General features: G+C 47.9%; 1 protein-coding gene across 1 annotated transcript in view; it reads right to left on the bottom strand.

Moving 5' to 3' along the window:
• The window catches only part of PTPRT (protein tyrosine phosphatase receptor type T), a 1,068,951-nt gene that overhangs the window by 178,854 nt on the left and 870,687 nt on the right, over window positions 1–19,410 (bottom strand). Inside the window, exon 15 of the mRNA XM_032419927.1 lies at window positions 420–555. Within this exon, the coding sequence (XP_032275818.1) occupies window positions 420–555 (136 nt within the window). The remainder of the gene's footprint in view (window positions 1–419; window positions 556–19,410) is intronic.

Raw genomic sequence — 19,410 nt, 5'->3', positions numbered from 1 at the left:
GTAGACCAAGGAGAAATCAGGGTGAGTGAAGGCAAAAAGGGTGAAGCATTATTTTCCTCCATCTGTATTTCTGGGGCTCCCCAGTAATCATGATGAGGCTTGATCAGTTATAACAGAGCAGTTAACTCTGAGAAGACTCATGACCTGGAATCCCATGGCACATCAGGGTGGCCCAACTGTAGGAGGGATCACTGGCTCTGTAGGAAACCACCGCTCTCTGGGCCACTTGCCAAGCAGGCAGCACACACCTTTCAGACGCCAACACAATGAGCCACAACTGGCTCAAGTATTTCAGGACTTGAACACTCATAAAAGAAGGTCCCTGCTCGGAAGTGATCAGCAGAACAAGGACCTGGCCACACGGCAGTATTGGGCCAGGTGGGGTCAGCAGAGTCTGAAGGGCAGCACCAGACACTCACCTCCTTTTGATGGTGAGCATGACGCCCAGAAGAATGATGATGAACATGAGGAGGCCAGCAATCACACCGGCCATCTTCACGGTATTGTCCACCTGCTTCTCTGGCTCCACAGTGTTAGAATTCTGAGTGGAGGCACCTTCGAGGGGAAAGAAGAAAGATGTTGAAAAGGCTCATACACATGACTAGAAAACAATTATAATGACAACAGCTTCCATTTATTGAGTGCTGACTATGTGCCAGGTACTGTGCTAAGAGCATTACACACAGTGTCCCATCTAATCTTTTTGAGGGTTAGTCCCTTGTGAGGTTGGGATTATTATACCTTTTTTTTTTTCAGATGAAGAAATTGAGGTGCAGAGAAATGAAATGAGTGGTCCAAGGTTGCACAACTGCTGGGTTGGGGCATTCTTATCCTCCAGTGAAATCAAGTGGAAGGTTTTATCTCCCACACTGATTTGTCCCTAGGATCAAACCATGGATCTGTAGTTCGATTTTTGAGTTCATGGAATTATCCCAAGCCCTACTTTATTCTTTTTGGTAAGTGGTGAAAACAACAGCTTTGTTGTTAAGGTAACACGATTAAAATCACTGGATTTTTAAAGGTACAAACATAAAGATTTTGTTTTGTGCCTTATATGAAACAAATGGTGTGGCAGAAATGTAGTACATTGAAGGAACTGCCTGGGGTTCGGAAAACACATGGGACTAACTCCATTTCTGGATTTAATGCTGATGCTACGTGCTCTGCCAGGTACTAACTTGTTGATTCAATTCCAGGTAGCCAAAAAATGCCTCTGCCTGGCCTCTTCAGGCAATGGACCAGGGGTCAGAGGCCACTTCTCATTCCAGACACCTATATGAACACTCCTGGAGAGTGGCCCAGGGGTTACCAGCACCCTGAGTGAATTCCTTCCTGCTCCTGTTCATATTCCCAATGGTGCCATGTTTGTGTGGGGCAGCCTAAATCCACAGAATCCTCTCCCTGACACATCTCTACTTTTCTGCCTCAACACCAGCTCGTCTTTCATCAGTGACTGCATCTCCTCTGGTGGCCTGTACCCCTGGGACAGTTCCTCCTTCTTCACTAAATTCTAACCCCCTGTAACACTTGGCTCACACCTCAATATACGGATACTATTAGTTATTTGTTTCTCCATCTGTCTCCTCCAGTGGTCTGCAAGCTCCTTGGGTGGGGGGAGATTATATCTCCTTTATCTTCGTTTCCTCATGGTAGCACTGAGCCTGGCTTGTAATAGGTATTCCCTTAATGTTTGTGATTGTTCAACGTTTAGCTGAAGGGGTGACATCTATGCCCACACACATTTGTTCTCATGGAACCAAACTGAATTTCTCCATTTTCAGCCATGTGTTCACAGGACTCAGCTGAATTGAAGGGATGCTAATGCCCATAAGCTATGATTCTGATTCCCCAAACTCACTGATTTTTAAGAACAGCCCTCCAGCACAAGGATGCATCCCTTCTTCTTATTGTGTCAAGTGTTTTCCTGGAGCACAGCACATTCCCCAAACTGTCTTGTAACTGGGACAAGCTGGGTTTACTTAGTCTAGTCTCCCCAATGGGAATGGCCAGTCTCCAAGAACAGGGAGTGCGTGTCCTCATCTCTCTAATGTCAGTGTCTCTCACACAGGCCGTCCTTCTCCTCCTCCTGTTGATTTAACAGATGATTACTGAATGATATAAAGATGAGTGGACTGCAATTGTTTGCTTCACTCATTCATTCACTTACTACTGAGCACCCATGTGTCAAACAATGCTATCTATTGAATGGGATGAGAGATCCTTCTCCCGGATGGACTCATGAATATGGGATTTTATTCAGTTCCCTTCACCAGCTAAAGGCAAGACCAGCTCATCAAATCCCAGGGCTGCCTGAGCAACCTCTACTCATCTACAGCCCAGAGAGTTCATAGGGGGAGTTAGCCAACCACCTCTTTGGCAGGGCTGGTCTCATATCCCAGAATGGGGGCAGGTTCTAAGGAGCCCCCACATAGCCTCCATTTCCCAGTTTGGAGCCATGATTTCTGAGATGGTGGCTAGTCCACTGCGTACCAAACATCAGGGAAACTGAACACCCCAGATAACAATTTCCTCAATTGTGTCAGAATCTTTTTATTTGGATTTGGAGGAAGGAAATTGGCTCGGGAGCATTCACTGGCATAGCTAAACTTTATTTAGTGCCTGCTCTGAGATCCTATTCTAGAGACCAGTGGTACAAGGGCAAAGGAGCCCTGGAGAGGATCCTATTACCTTAGGAACACTGTTGCTGGCTTGGCTTAAAGAGATTCACACATCATTCCTTTGGTAAATAATCACAATCACTCACTATACGCCAGGCATTCAGTGATACAGTGGTGAGCAAAACAGGCACAGTTCCTGCCCTCAAAGAACCTACCATGAGTGGTGGGGCGGGGGGGGGGGGGCGGTTGGGAGATAGAATTAATGAACCATGAATTGATAACAGTAAGCTTTCAAATCTGTTAATGATGAGACAAGAGAGGCATGTGGCACTTGGAAATCACATAAGAGGGGAATGAAATCACTAGTGGGAAGATGTGGCCAGTGGGGTGAGCTCCGAGGGACGACAGACTATAACCAGGTAGAGAACACTACAGGAGCCTGTGGGAGCAGCAGAAGGAACAGCACTATGTGATGGGGCAAGGAGCCTGGAGCATTCAAGAAATGAAAGAAACATAGTGTAACGAGGGTGAGAAAGCAGAGCTAGCATGGTAAGAGAGAAGCTGGAGAGCACAGCTGGGGCCCGTCCACACAGGGCATCAGAGGCCACAATGAAAGCTTCTGTTCTTTACCCCGAGAAACCCAGACAGCCATTTAAGTGTTGTTCATGGAGCAATAATATGCTCATATTTGCTTTTCTAACAGATCATTCCAGCTTCAGCATAGAGCCAAAGTGGCTTAGAGAGACGAATTTGGAAACCATGGTAGGCGTCCAGGTGGGAGATGATAGTTGTGTGGACTTAGGTGATGGCGGTGGAGATAGAAAAAAAGAGATGATTACTTGAAGTGCATATAAATAAAACCTGTTGATGGGATGGATGCAGAGAGTGAGGGAGAAAGATGTCAAGGATGTCCACAAGTCTTTGGTTTCCTTTTTTTTTTTTTAAAGATTTGAGAAAGAGAGAGAGACTCTGTGTGTGTGTGTGTGTGCATGCACACACACACACTTGCAAGTGCATGTGTAGGGGAAAGGCAGAGCGGGAGGGAGGGAGAGTCCTCAGCAGACTCCCTGCTGGTCATGGAGCCCAACATGGAGCTCAATCTCATGACCCTGAGATCACAACCTGAGACGGAACCAGGAGTTGGATGCTTAACCAACTATGCCACCCATGCACCCCAAGTCTTTGGTTTTCATAACAAGGTGGATGATGGTGCTGCTTATGGGTTCAAGAAACAATAGAATGAGTATAGCTGTAGAGAGAAAATGGGTGTTTGGGGGGCAATCTGAACTAGAGATATACTCTAGAAAAGGAGGCAGTTAAAAATGCAGGTCTGGAAAGAGGTCTGAGCTGGAGGTAAAACTGTGTGATTTATGCACACAGACTGTATCTGAAGCCTGAAGTTGATGGAGTCACTCAGGGAAAGAATAAAAAGTGAAAGGAGAATCAAGCTTAGAGACAGAGTAGAGGGTCTGCAGCACTTAATGAGTGGGTAGAGGAAGATGTGCCTGCACACGAGGCAGAGCAGGAGTGGCCAAATTGGTAAGAAAACAACCCAGGAGAATCAAGTGCCCTAGAGCCAAGAGAAGAGTGTTTTCGAGAAGGAAGGAATAATGGACCATGTCAAACACTGCTCCTAGGAAAGAACCAAGCTCCATACTCAAGGGAAAGCGAAGGTCTTGGATGAGTGTTAGAAACCCTTCTCCAAATAAGTCCCAAGATGTCCCTAGACTGAAGCGCCTTCAGTGGTGACCATGAACCAACAATGGAACACACTTGATCCAGGGAGGCTATCTGAAAGGCCAGAACCCAGTGGTGTAGACAAATTCAATGAGTTCAGCCAACAGGCATCAGAGGTGAAATCACATACTCTGTACAGGGAAGTTATGAGAAGGAATCATGCTTGGCTGACCCAGCCAGACTCCAGGTACAGGGACATGAATGTGCCCCAGGACACTGCCAACCCAACATCCACTGCGGCACACTTTCAAGGGCATTTGCTGTGGCCACTGTGGAATTGTGCCTCAGTTCAAAAAGGAAGTATGCCAACAATGTTGAAAGGTGGTACAGATATAGAGGAAATGGCTCTGGGACTGAAGCCAGACAGCATTCCTGTGTGGCTCCTCCATCTGAGAGGAAGAAGAAAGGGACAGAGACCAAGCATGGGCTAGCCCTGCTCCTGATTCAGAGTCAGAAGTATGTCCATGAGGCTTAGATCTAAGTGCTCAACAGAGCAGATGAGACCCTGTGATAGGACTTACAGGGAAGCACATAAGGGTTGCCTTATGATGGGTCCTGCTAGCAATGTGATGGGCTGTCTCAGGTAAGCACTGATCAAACAGAAGCTCAATTACTACAACTTTTAAAAAAATTCAGCTTAAATGGACTGATCCATTGCTGGGTGCCAAGTAATGTGCCAAATACTTTTCATATATGAGGTCATTTAATCTTCACAAAACTCAGAAGATGCTAGTTTTGTTTTCCCTTTTATATAGATAAGAAAACTTCACAGAAGGGTTAAATGACTTGTCCAAAGCCATATAACTAGTGAGTTCCAGAGGTGGACTCTGTACAGGGCTCACCCCCTTGTCACTATAATGAACTGTCCTTCATAGAGTTGTAGTTAAGGAAATGCCAGAACTGGGTCCACAAAGAATGTTGGCCATGCAACTCACCATCCAGAAATCCAAGGGAAGTTTTCAGGGGTAGAACTGGTAGCCCTTCAGCAACATGATAGCTGTGTTGCTTTTGCTCTAAGCCCACCCTTTTCATGACAGTCAAACTTAGTACCATACCAGTCCCCAGTCCCTAAAAAGTCTTGTTTCTGGCCTTAGGCAACTTCTATATACTAAGCAGGGATTGGGATGGGAGTCTGCCGAGAGAAGGGGGAGGGACATGGATATATCCTCTTCATTTCTGCCCTCCATTGGGAGCCAGCCTGAGAATAGTTCAAGTAAATTAGAACTGGCAGCTAGGCACCAGGTGTAAATTTATCCAATTGGAGGAACTTCAAGGTTCTACTTGAGTCTCCTGTGTGATGTAGTCATCAAAAACAATCTTGTGAGCTCAGCCTGCACTAACAGGAGACTACTGTCTCTGACATGAGGTTCCATGCCCAACCTTATACCCCAACCAGCTGCACCCTTTGAGCTCTGAGCACGCCCAAAGCTGAGCCAGCCCTCTCAAAGCAGTTGCTGCCATCCCCTGCCTATGAAATCTAGCATGTCTTAGAACCCAGATCCCTTCCAGTTCCAGCTCCAGAGTTCCCATCTGGCTTTCAGTGTACTACCTACTCATTGTTGCATATGGAAACCTGGTGCCCAAGGGAGGAGAGCTCTTGGTCTCATGAAGTCTTCTCCTCTCCCTCAATATCTGCTCTATACATAGGGCCCAGTTGCCATGTTTTACTTCCCTATCTCCTCCTCCCATGCCACCAAACAACCACCCCAGCTTATATTCCCCAAGGACTCTTGATATCCACCAAGGGCAATTAGCTTTGCTTAATACTGCACTAGTCAGACCACTCTGGTGAGGCTTATCTAATTGTAGACTGTACCATCTGAGAGGGACTTCCAGGGTAAAGACAGGCCAAGAGCCTTGCCATTCAAAGTGTGGTCGAAAGACCAGAAGCATCAGCATCGCCTGGGAGCTTATTACAAATGCAGAATCTCAGGCCCCATCCCAGATCTAATGAATCAGCACCTGCATTTTAACAAGGTCTATTTGTGATTCAGGTACACATTGAATTCAGAGATTCGTTGACTTTGGAGGAATGGCGGTCAAAATCCGGACTTTTCAGCCTAGAGAATGGAAGATTCAGATGAGACTTAGTTTTTGCCTTCAAAATGTTGAAAGACCATTGTGGAAGATGGAATAGATTGGTCCCTTTAATCTTAAAGATTGGAGCTAATATCAATGGGTAGAGTGACACGGGTAGATTAGGGACCAACACAGGGAAAGGTTTTTATGTGGAAGCACTATCCAGTGGAGGCTCAAGCCCAGCCCCTGTAGGCAGCATTATGATATAGAGAGGATCATGAAAGCAGTCATGGTTCCCAAGTCCTGTTCCAGAGTTGTCCCTCCCTTTCACCTGTCCACTTTGTCTCCACCTGTTTTTACTTCCTGGGCTTCCTGGATGCTTAACCAAACCCTCAATACCTCACTGTCATGGGATGCTGACCTTTCTTCTTTGCTAATCGACCCTGCTTCCCACCTCAACTCAGCATCCCTTGATTCCAGCGATACCCATGCTCTGGGTGAGAGACATTCTCCTTAGAGATATGGGACTCCCATGGGGTCTACCTCCAAGTCCCCAAGTTACCAACAAAGGCAGGAGAATGTGTCACCAACAGTGAAAAACACTATCTGGAAACTTTGTGTTCTCCCATCATGCAGAGGGACTACATGACCTCTTATACACCTTTTGAAGTCGAGATTCTATGGTTTTATGAGATCAGTCAAAAGCAATGGGTTTCAGACCTGAAATACATGCGTTTGCATCCAGACTCCATCACTAACTGGCTGTATCATCTTGATCAAAGCTACTAATCACCATGTGATTTTATATCCTCATTTGTAAAATAGTAAGTAAATGCCAAGTTCACAGGGATTTTTCTAAGGATCAAATGTAGTAACAGAGGTAAAAATGTTTGATAAACTCTGAGGAACTGCTCACACATGTGGCATAATGATGGCATGGCCTTGGAGCTGGTTCCAGGGTGGTAGCAGGAGTTTTCTGTGTCTATAAACTGTGGGTGCGCTGTGGGTGTTGGGGCCATGCTTCCTTGCAACCTGCAGCCTGAATTCATCCAATCCTTAGGATGAAGGCAGGCGGAGCCCCCAGAGTGATTCACTTAACTTTCCTCCTATAGGCGAGGCCTGTAACAGGCTTACATCTAGATGACTTAATGGCAGCAATAACAAAATTTGGCAACAAGGGATTAATCATTCATTCTCAAAGTGCTCTCACTGGCTACAGGCCCAAGTCTATAACTTTACTTCAGAGAATTTCCCCGTGAAGATTTGGAGCAAAAATAGAAGTCTCAGATAAAGAACATCTAATTGCAACTGATAAAACCAAGTAAATCCCAGTGGATGCATAACCCATGCTGGTGATCATTGCTGATGGTAAAGAAAGGAAGCTGGCTCTTGGGAACACAATTCCTAAAAGCGGCAGTCTTCAAAACACACAGTCCCCTCTTAGCTATCCAAGGGCATATTATCCCCAAATCTTACTATGCTGGCAGTTCACCCCCGTCTCCTTAATGACTTCTTTTCTTGAAGAGTTTCTCTGTCTTTACTCTGGCTTTGCATGCATCTGGCACCCAGTGGAGAAAACCTTTCAAACTCAGGCTTGGAGCTGCTACCTCTATGCCAGTGAAGGTTTTAAGGATCGCAGACATCTCTGATTATTGGAAGGGGGGTTGCCAAGAGGAGGCAACAGGGAAAAGATAAGGAAGCTGGGCAACTTTCTGGCTCTTCTAAAGTCAGGTATGTACCATATCCCTTCTTGATTTTGCTGGAAGCGAATTCTTAGAATGGTAGGCTATTTTTAAGATGGAATTTAAGTCCAAGATTGGAAAAAAAGTTGGTAGGAAAGCATCTGGATACTTCATTAGATTCAAGCCTCCAGACTTTACAAATTGCATCCCAAGGCATTGAGAGCATTTGTAATTGTGATCATGAACTACTTTGGCAGTCTTTGAGGATTGAAATTGTAGCAAACAGGAGGGGTGCGAGAAGCCTGGGGAGAAACAAATGCTGTTGTTGACTTTTTTTTTTTAATGGAAAATGTGGATTCCAGATATTTTGCAAGAGTAAGTGTGATGTTGATACAGGAAAAAAACATATAGACTGGATGATTAAATCAGAATTTTTCCCTAACCATTTAACTAAAGGAAGGAATAATCACTAGAAATCAGCACAGGCTCTGCATCCATCAGCATCCAACCAGGAAAAGGGAAACTACTCCAAACATGTAAAGTGGAGCAAATTTGCTAGAGAATGGATATGCAGACATCGGAAGAGGATGGGTGAAGCAGCCCAGACAGTACTGACACCAGGAGCCATAACCCAGCGTAGATTGGAGAGACAAAAGGAGGTGGTGGTGTCATCAGAGCCCAGAGGTCAGGGTCACCCAAAAGAAGCTGGAACTCTGGTAGGCCTCTGGGAGAAATGAAGTCATGGAGGGCACATAGTCATTGTCCAAGAAGGTGCCTGAGGTCAAGAGGGAGAAAGCTCCTCCTCCCTCTTACTATATAATTAATGTCTCCTATTGGCCAAACCTAGATGCCAGTTGACATGGGGCCCAGGAAACCTGCACATCCCATCCAGGAAGGGAAGAGCAAAGGAGGGATGTGAGGCCAAACAGGCCAAGGGCCAGCAAGGGCTTCCTATGAACAAGTGATGATGTTCACCCGTTGCCACTTTTGAGGGGTGTGTGGGCTTGTCAACCAGGAGGAAGGCCCAGGACTACGTGTTAATTTCAGCCAAAGTCAAGGCCAAGTTAGAGACGTTGTGGCTGGCTTTCAGGAAAGCTAGGTGTTAGACTGGGCTGTTCAGTAGGTACTGCTTACTGGTATTTTGATCTGGAATCTTGTCTTGATGAGCCAGATTAAGCCATCTTTGTATATATGCCGGTTCCTGCTGAGTTTGCCACCTGCTGTATCATGCAGCTCCAGTCCATACTCCCTTTTCTTGAAGATTATCTCCCCTCATGCCATCTTGCCAATATATCATATTCTAATATCGAAGGGATTGATGAACATGTCATGTGAACCTTGTTATATGGGCCAAATTATACAGACTTTGCTCAAATGATATTTAAACTTGACCTTTTAAACTTAAGCTCCCTCATCCTTTTTAGTTTCCTTGTATATCAACCACCATCTCTAAGCCCTTAACACACTGAGTTCAGTTTTATTATTAATCCCTGGGCTTTCCCTATAATTCTTTTCTTGATATTTAGCCACCACAGCATCTCATATAATTACAAAGGGAGACAAGCCTTGCTCAAGTTTAAGTAACTGTTGTCTACTTCATACCTAATACTCTTTCTCTGGTCCCACGATGACTAATTTTTTAAAATTTCTGACTACCTCCCCCACACCTGGGAATAGTGCCTCCCTCACTAGGTCTGGTTGATAACAGAGTGCTTGAGAAAGATTATTCCATCATTCTTCTAAGTGACATCACCTAGGATGTTTCTCAAGTAATAAATAAATTGCCTCAATTCATCATATGACAGTAATTGCTTTTAGCCAAGATTTAACTCAGAGTCAATGTCAAGGAGCTGGAAAACACTACAGAGACACAGGTTTTTTCAAAGATAGCTCTACCCTTGCTGGGGAAAACCATTTAATAAGTACTGAGTTAAGTGTAAAGAAAATACAGATTTCTAATATCCTAGCCTCCCTCAATATCACCCAGCCGGTCCTAAGAGGTTGGAATTGGCTTCATCACAGCCTATATAACTAAAACTGCTAAATATTGCTGACAAAGGTTGCCCTCTTTTTCAGCCTTAAATGGAGGTTAGCACCCCATGAGATGGGAATAGCTTTAATTGATTGTTTGAAAGCACTCCGGCCACTCAAATAAATTGTTTCTCAAGTGCTGATTCTGCTTGGTCCTCTGCATCTCCTGAATCTGTTTCCAGGTGGACCCTGCTTTACACAGCAAATGCTCTGTGTAAGTCAAATTCTAATTCAGTTGTGTTATATACAGTAGGAAAGCTGACTATGTAAGACCCCCATGGTGAATCTCTTCTGGGTGCAAGAAAACTCCTTTATTAGAAATTGTTTTTTTATGCATTCGTAAGTTAGCATTATAGACTTATTTAAGAGTAGTCATGCCTGAATGATGCCGGGCGTTGTCATTACTGATGCATCCCTTGTAAGGCATGCCCTTTCAAAGGCTTCACCATTGGTGGGCTGAGAGTTCCTTTATGCTTCCATAGCCTCAACTGCTCCCTCTTGTGCCCAGAAGCCCACAGTGTGAGTGCCAGGACCCTAGCCTGGGACTAGACTAGGACCATGAGCTATGGTTAGAGTTGGGTGCACTTTGTAGACTGCTTTAGGAATCAGACCACAGTTAAGGTTAAAGAGCAGGATGTGGCTGAGGTAGGGGTCAAATCTAAAGGAGGGATCAGGAGCAGGCTTGTGGTTGCGGTTTAGGAGTGTTCTGCTGGTCAGTCTGCACCCATTCACAGTGAAGAAGTAACCTATGCCTACAGTTGGGAGCAGACTTTTTGGCCAGCAATAATATTTAGCCGATGGAATGGAACTGGACAAAGCTAAGTGACTTCTAAATGGACTAGACCCATTACCTTGATCTCATTAGCATCAACTCAACACCAGACCACAGAGGAAGTCCTGGACATTGCCTGATGAGTGGTGCTAGGATTGTAACACTGATGGTGAGGACAGCAAGGTGCTAGGCATGCAAGGTAATTAAGAGACAATCCTGCTGTCTGGGAGCTCACTACATGGTAGGAAAGAGAAGTGTACAAGCTAAAAATCAAAGCTAACACAGGTATGTAAGGGAGGGGCGCACATGACTGCTTAGGCAAAACTAAACTACAAACTTGGTTTTCACATGTCATCAGTGGTATGGGACATGTCATGGGCATCCTTGAGACCACCCAGTGGCCTCCTCTCTCCCCTCCCCACCCTGGCTCCCTAGGGTCCAGACGAGGCCAGCCCTGACAACGAGGGTGAAGAGGCTGAGTCAGCTCGGTGCCAACAGGCCTGGCTTCCTGCTTGTAGAAATCTGTGCACTGAGCCTGAGTGCAGGGGGCTCAAAGCTGCTTAGCCAGGGCAGAGAGGAGCACCCACAGCCTGTGATGGGGATTAAGGATTTAGTCTGAAGAGCAGATGTAAGAGAGGAGAACACACACTCTTTCGTATGCCCTGTGGCCAAGCAGATAGTCCCATTAGACTCTCCAGGCAGCCAGTGTGAGAGTGTGTGCGGTCACCCTGAACAGACTGTATTCTTCCTGTGGAACGAGGGAAGCCTTCTCAGGAGCAGTCACTGGGGCAGTGTGCCCCAAAGCCCACCGGGATGGTAGACAGGTCAAACAATGTCAGGACGCCAAGAACAGATTACCACAGCCTGGTTGGTGAGGCAGAGGCCAAGGCCAGGGTGCGACCAGCAACAGATGCTAGGACTGCTCAAAAGCAGGAGGCAGAACCAAAAAGGGGAGGGTCAGAGCCACAGAGTAGAGGCTGGCTATAAGCCAAACGTAGAATACAGCCAACAAGGAGACTCCACAGGGTGGGCTAAAGAAACTCTGGGAGGGAGGGCAGCTCCTGGCCTCCCTCTCACTGAGGTCTGTTCATTGTAATGGTACAGCCTCGAGGGCGGACTCCTGCCCATTGCCCAGGGCTCTGGATCCCCGTGTTTCCAAGTGTATTAGTTTTGTAGGGCTGTCGTCACAAATTACCACCATCTGAGTGGCTTAAAGCAACAGAAATGTACTCTCTCACAGTTTCAGAGGGTAGAAGTCCAAAAACAAGATGTCCATGATTCCTGTGAGACTGGGTAGAATCTTTCCTTGCCTCTTCCTGCCGCAGGTTTGTCGGAAACCTCAGCAGTCCCTGGCCTGCGAATGCATCATTCCACTCTGCCTCTGTCACCACGTAGCATTCTCCTTGTGTGTCTGCCTTTACCTGATATTTCCTTCTTTTTTTTAAGGATTTACTTATTTAATTTAGAGAGAGTGTGCACATGCACACACAAGTGTCGGCGGGGGAGGGGCATAGGGAGAGCGAGAGAGAATCTTAAGCAGACTCTGAGCTGAGTGCAGAGCCCAACGTGGGGCTCGATCTCACGACCCTGAGATCACGACCTGAACCGAAACCAAGAGTTGGACGCTTAACCAACTGTGCCACCCAGGCGCCCCGATGTTTCCTTCACATAAGGACATCAGTCTCACTGGATTAGAGCCTGCCATCTTCACTAATTCTATCTGCAAAGACCCTCTTTCTGAATAAGATCACCTTCACAGGAACTGGGGGTTAGGACTTCCACATATTTTTTGGGGAAAGACACTGAACCCATAACACCAGGCTAAGCTCAACTAAGCAGCCTGCGAACAGAAGGAAGGTCTTAGCATTTCACTGAGTAAAATGCAATCACTGATAGAGGTTAGGGTCAATCAGAGAGGATGTGGGAAGAGAATGGGGCACTCCTGCTTGGTCATGGGCTGAGCAGCAACAGGTGCTTCCAGAAGGCCAAAATGTCCTGGCTTTATTTGTCTGAATAGCCCAGGAGGGTGCACCAGGTCAAGGTGTTCCCAAGGCTCTTACTCAGAAACATAATTCAGTTCTTTCCAACCGACTCTGGTGGAGCTGATCCCTCAAGGGGTGATCACATTACCTGACCCAAAGGGGTAGGAATGGCGAGGAGAGGCAAAGATCTACCCAGCCTGGGCAGCTCTGTCCAGATCTTGCCTCTGGAATATGCTGCTTGCAGTGAGCATCAGAGTCTGGAAAGGAGAGGAGGCACGGGAGGGAACAAGAAATCTATAGGAAGGATTAGCAGAAGCATGAGCGGGATCAGAGAGAACGGCCGATAAACATGCAGCACGGAATTCAGATTAGTGCAATGAAACTGAGCAAGGGTAATAAAACCAGCAGCGGGAGTAGCATCGATTGGTGAGATTCCAGGCAAATCCACCATGAACATGTTTTCTTTCTTCTATCTAGCCTTTGCCCCTTGGCTTTTGGAAGCAGAAACACTGAATCACTGTGTTCTGTACTAAAAGCTGATCTCCCTCCTCCCCAAAGGATGGATGGAAAAGCAGCTCTGTGTTAGGGGAGATGATAGAGGGCAGAAGTGAGGCGCAAAGAGTTTGAAGCCATGGCTGTTGTCCACAGGGGCACACTCAGAGTTCTGAGAGGTCTCCCCTGGGGTGCCCACGCTTTCTGCCTACAAACCTGACCGCTCCTGGGCCAGCACCAGGGGAGCCCAGGGGAGCTTATGCGGGGCCAAACCAGCAGACGTAGGGGACCTCCATTCAGAAACTCCAGAGAATCAATCTCTAAGAAGCTTGGCAGGTGGGGCTGCACAGAGTTCAAATACTGGATTGAAAATCAGTACTCAGTGACTCACAATCAGCCTAACCAATGGCAGAAGGTGAGCCAGGTGAGGTGCTGGAACCTTCGTGGGTAGAGGCAGATGGTGGGGTGTGGGGAGCACCCTATGCCTGGTACGTGCCCTATGAGCATTAATCATCCCCTCACCTATAAGTCCACTCATGCATGGGGTCAGGTGAATGACTACCATATGTGTGGTGGGCATGGGCTATAAGATGTGACAGACCAAAAAGCTCTAAGACGGTGTGCTTGGGATGTGAATGTGGCCATGTTGGTGAGGCTCCTCACTCAGGGCTGATTCAGGGGGTCCTCTGTGCACACCGGCCTGGCCAGTTGAGCATCTCCTCTCAGTGCAGCCCGAGACAGTGAGGGGTCAGGGAAGGTTTTGTCTGGACTTGATCCTAGGGGGTAAGCTAGACCACAGAGGGAAAGCATCCCAGCGAAGGGAGGGGGTGTGAGAAGGCAGGTCCTGCTAACATAATCAGTGTGAACGGGGCACAGGATGCCAAGGAGGCAAGAAGTCAGAGAGCAATTAGAAAGTGAGGGTCTTCGATGGAGGCTAGTTCTCCCAAAGCACAGGGGAGCCTGGGGGCATTTCAATCAGGAGCAGATGCTTACTGCTGGACCATCACTCAGGCTTCAGTGGAGCTTACACTGGAAGTGCACTAGTCTGGAAGCTGCGACACTAATCTGAGCAAGATGTTATGGATCTTGGGCATGAGAAGCAGCAGCGAGGAAAGGAGAGATCCAGGAGAGATTCTGGAGGCCATATCAGTTCCACGTGGTGACTAGCTGGTACTGAAGATGGGGAGAGAGAGTAAGGATGACCCTGGGATTCCAAATCTGAATTTAATGGCAGTTTGCATAAAGCCTGGAGACTGGTTTCTCCCTGGTCTACGGAGAAGACCCCCAAGAGAGAAAAAGGTATAGTGAAGACCTTAGTCATATATGATGCTTGTTTTCTAGGCAGCAGAAATATTCACCTGCTATAGGGGACCCCCCACAGGGGAAGTGGCATGCCAGAAAAATGCTTTCTTCTTCTGCATTAAGGCTACTGATTCAAGCGGGGAGATTGGTAACATTAAGGCTACTGATTCAGCTGGCAGCCAGAATGTGCCCAGAGCCTTGGGCCCATCAGGCTATGAGCATCTATCGTAAGACTGCTGACAAAGATGGCATTCGGGTGCGCTTGATCGAGTACTGCGCTCCCCCCCCCCCCCCCCCCGTGCTCTGCCGAGTCAGCCTGCAGCCACGCCCACAGCCACGTGGAGGGAAGAGCTGTGTCTGCCTGGATCTTGAATTTCGCCCACCTCCCTGACCTCCAGCTGTGGTCCTTGCTCCTTATCTGCAGACACAGCCCTGGCCTGAGCTTCGGGACCAACCGAGGCCTGGGTCAAGGGGGACTGGAGGACGCCCAGGGGGAAGGCTCAGGGACCTCAGCATTGTGTCACCTCCGCTCGCTGTCCTGCTCTTGCCTTGGGCCATCACAGCAGCTGAGGTTGCCATGCAACTGTGTCCAGCCTCCCACTTGATACCCTAACTCCCTAAGGAGCCCCTAAATTTGTGAATCCTGCTTGTCATTTTAGGCTGAGGCTCTGATGGGCTCTTACCTCTCACCCCCACCCCCCACATTTCTCAGGAAGCACAGTTCTGGTCCAGCCACCTGCCTGAATTTCACTACTAGTGAGCTTGCCTGCTTCCTCCTGTTTGGATCTCAATTTCCTCATCTGTACAATGGGTTTAGGATAATAATAACAGCAACAGCATACATTCAAGTAGTTAATGTGTATTTTTCTCCCTTAGTCCTCTTAGCAAGTATATTAGTATCCCCATTTTGCTGATAAAGAAATGTGACAGTTTATGTAACCTCTCTGTGGCTCCAAGTCCCACTGCTAGTCATGATGTGGTTTTTGAGACATAGTGCTGAACCCCTCTGCTCTGGTATTTCCTGATTCTTGGCACATAATAGGGTGCTCACTAATGTGGGCCCTGGGCATAGAGTATGCTGGGTAGGAATGCAGACTGTCCAGAGAAATTTATCAACTCTGAGCTGTGTGATATCCAATGATCAGAGCCTCCGTTTCCACATCCGTAAATGGGAATGCTAACAGCACCCTACGGGTGAAATACATGAATAATGGGAAGCCCTTTGCATGTGCATGGGATATAGGAAGTCTGTAACACGTCTCGGCTGTCCTACTGTTCTCTTCCTCATCTTGCTAGGTATCCCTGATGCCACTCTCCCTCAGAGCTGCCACCTCTCTCCAGCCAGCCTGGCAGGCTGTGTCTCCCACTGGGGGATCTTCCTTCCCCCTCTCTCCGCCCAGCATGGTCCCGTCATGGTGGGTGCTTGGGTTTCAGCCTTTTCCAGAGCACTACATCTGGTCCTACTGCTTTCCAGCTCCTGTGCTCACACCATCTGTCATCCTTTGCCAGGGGGGCATAGCCTCCCTGGGAGGGTCGCTGAGGCCCCAGGGTGTCCGAGGCTGCAGAGGCCACCAGGCACCACGCTGAGCCCCCGGGGAGGCTGCCGTGCTGCTTCCCCATCTGCTGTGGGCCCACACAGCTTTATCCCAAAGGCTGAAACTCAACCTGGGTCCAGAATTTATAAGCCATCCCTGGGCAAGTTGCTTTAGAGGCAAAGCAGTCTCCGAGAGTGTTTTATGGCCTGAATCCTGCTACCGTGGCAAGGCTCTGATTTTAAAAACTGCCAGGAAGACAACAACAGAGGGTTTTCACATGAAGTGGATGGGAAAGAAAGGAATGACAGAGGGGAGGTGCACGTGATACCCTCTCAAGCAGGAGCTATGCCAGAAATGCACCCCTTTTCTCTGATGACCCTCGCCACCAGTGAGCGTGGTGGTGCTGGGACTCATCCACATTATCTCATAGATGAGGACCTGGGATCAGAAAGGCTGTGTGATGTGCCCAAGTTCCCCCAGTTTTAAGGAACAGAGTTTGCGCTCCATATGAGGGCTTGTCCCAAAGCCCTTCTCCTTGTGGAGAACTGACAATGGGCACTGGGCACGGTCAAGGCGGTGAATCTGGTCTGGCAGGGGTTCAGCTCAAGAGCATGGATGCCTGGCTGACCATGAGTGCATCCTCTCCAGCCTCCAGTTGGACCCAGGGTCCCAGACTGCTCCCTGGAGGCCTGGCTGAGTTACTGCAAAATCCAGAGAAGGGGTACTTCCTGCTGCGGTGGGTCCATGGGGTCCCAAGTCCTTCAGGTGAAATGTTAGCTAGTCATTTGTCCACTGCAGCCTCAAGTCAGCCCACTACACAAAAACACCTAACCCTGGCCACAAGACCTTATATTTGCAAGGCAAGCATCCCCGGCCTCCACCCTCATACCTACCCATGACAACTAAATATATTTCCAGACGTTATCAAATGTCCCTGTGTGTGTGTGTGTGTGTGTGTGTGTGTCAAAATCAAACAAAGGAATTGAACATTTACCGAGCCACTTCTCTATGCATATACACTTCTGTTCACCAGCTAGGCATAAAGACGGTCAAGATATCTTTTTGCCTCTAGATCAGCGCTGTCCAAGATGGTAGCCACTAAGCCACATGTGGTTACTGAGCACCTGAAATGTGGCTAGTGTGACTGAGGGCCTGGAATTTTAAATTTATGTTATGATTTGTTTTAATGAATTTAAATTTAAAAACTAATACAAAGTATGTTTACTTATTAAATATAATGTTTAACCTTTTTAAGGTTATATTTCATTTTAACTATTTAAAATCTAGCATCTGAATTGAGATGTGCTCTAAGTGGAAAATGTACACCAGATTGCAAAGACTCAGTGCAAAAAAAAAAAAAATGTAAAATACCTTTCATTAGTAATTTGAAAATACTGATTGCATGTTAAAACGATAATGTTTTATATGCACTGGGTTAAATAATATCTATTAAAATTAATTTCATCTGTTATTTTTTCTTTTTTTAATGTGACTCTAAAACATGTAAAATTATAGGGGCGCCTGAGTGGCTCAGTCGGTTAAGTGTCTGCCTTTTGCTCAGGTCATGATCTCAGGGTCCTGGGCTCGAGCCCCGCATCGGGCTCCCTGCTCAGTGGGGAGCCTGCTTCTCCCTCTCCCACTCCCCCTGCTTGTGTTCCCGCTCTCGCTGTGTCTCTCTCTGTCACATAAATAAATACAATCTTTAAAAAAGATGTCAAATTATATACATGGTCCCATTTCTATTTTTATTGAACAGTGCAGCTCTGGAGGATTTCCACAGGGGGAGCTATTGCCCCTCAGGGGACCCTGCAGACTGTCTGGAGATAGAGTTGGCTGTCGTAACTGAGGGATGAAGTGCTACGGCACCTAGTGGGTAGAAGCCAGAGGTGCTGCTAAACATCCTACCGTGCACAGGACAGCCCCCCACGACAGAGAATCACCCATCCCCAAATGTCCCTTGTGCCGAGGTTGAGGAACCCTGCCCCAGAGCATAGCCAGGAAGTCAGAGACCTGCAGAGCTCTTGGAGTGAGCTGAGCAAAGAGGTTAAGGTGGTTACCATACTCAGTTCTCACGACTAATACGGCTGGGGGTGCCACGGTCCCCACTTCTCCAGAAGAGAAGGAAGCCCAGAGAAGAGAAATCACTGGCCCATGATCGCCAGGCCAGAAGGGGGCTCTGCTCCGCAGCCCAGCCTCTCCCTGCTACACGCTGAGGGTCCGCGGTTCCCCGAGCTGGTGCCGATCCAGAAAGAGGCTGCCCGAGCTTCGGGTCTAATATCCCTGTCACTCAGAGCCAGCAGTTATTATTTCCACCAGCCCTTCTTGCTACCAGGGGATAAGCAGGAACAAAAACACCCTCTGAAAGGGACATTCTGCTCCAAGAGAAACACTCGCAGGCACCTCACCCATCAAATGGGCCCGAGAAACAAATGGACCGCGATGAAATAAACCTGTCAGAGGAGGAACATTCAGACACCTCAGAGGCAAGAGGTAAGAACAAATGTGCCCGATATGGAATCGGCTCTGTTTAAAGAAAACATTATCCAACTGCTCAACTTGAAGAGATGCCAGAGAACAATGGCCCTGCGGAAATGGAGCTCCTACACGGACTCCGGGGATGCGTGGTGTCTCAGGAGAGGGGGTGTGGGCACAGTAGTGAGAGTCCCTTCCCCCTCGCTGTGAGTGACCAGGCAACTGCATGCAACTCCCCGCCTCCTTGGGGGTGAGGGTGAGGCTGGTGGGCCTATGATCGGGGACGGTAGGGGACGGGCATTTCCTGAAGGCCTACTACATACGGCTGTTGAGCAGGGCAGTCTCTAGGGCCGCCTAATAGTGATCTGTAATAGGACTCTGAAGTGTGACAATTAGATTTGCAGGTGAAAAAATGCTATGCAACTTGCTTCAGGTCATGTAGGTAGGGAGTGGCTACGATGACATTCCTGGGGCGTTGGCAGTGACATGCTGAGCTATGGGGGTGGCGGCAGAGAAAACCGGGCTGCAGTGAATGCTTTGGAGGCTCTGCCCACATCTCCTCTCCCGGGCTGGCACACCGAACGTCCAGCTGCTATGGGTGCTGGCTGCTTACAGCTCACAGATACCTCCTCACCGGCAGAGGGGCCGTAAGGCAAAGGCGAGGGGCCCCCCCAGGGGCCTGCGCACTCCCATAGCAGCCCACAGCAATGCCGGCTGGTACCGCAGCACAACTGCGAGCCCCTTGGCCTCAAGGTAAGAGCAAGTCCC

Source organism: Phoca vitulina, unplaced genomic scaffold (assembly GCF_004348235.1).
Source record: "Phoca vitulina isolate PV1807 unplaced genomic scaffold, GSC_HSeal_1.0 scaffold22, whole genome shotgun sequence".
Lineage (NCBI taxonomy): Eukaryota > Metazoa > Chordata > Mammalia > Carnivora > Phocidae > Phoca > Phoca vitulina.
Note: the sequence above shows the minus strand (reverse complement) of the source record. Positions and strands in the feature narration are given on the sequence as shown.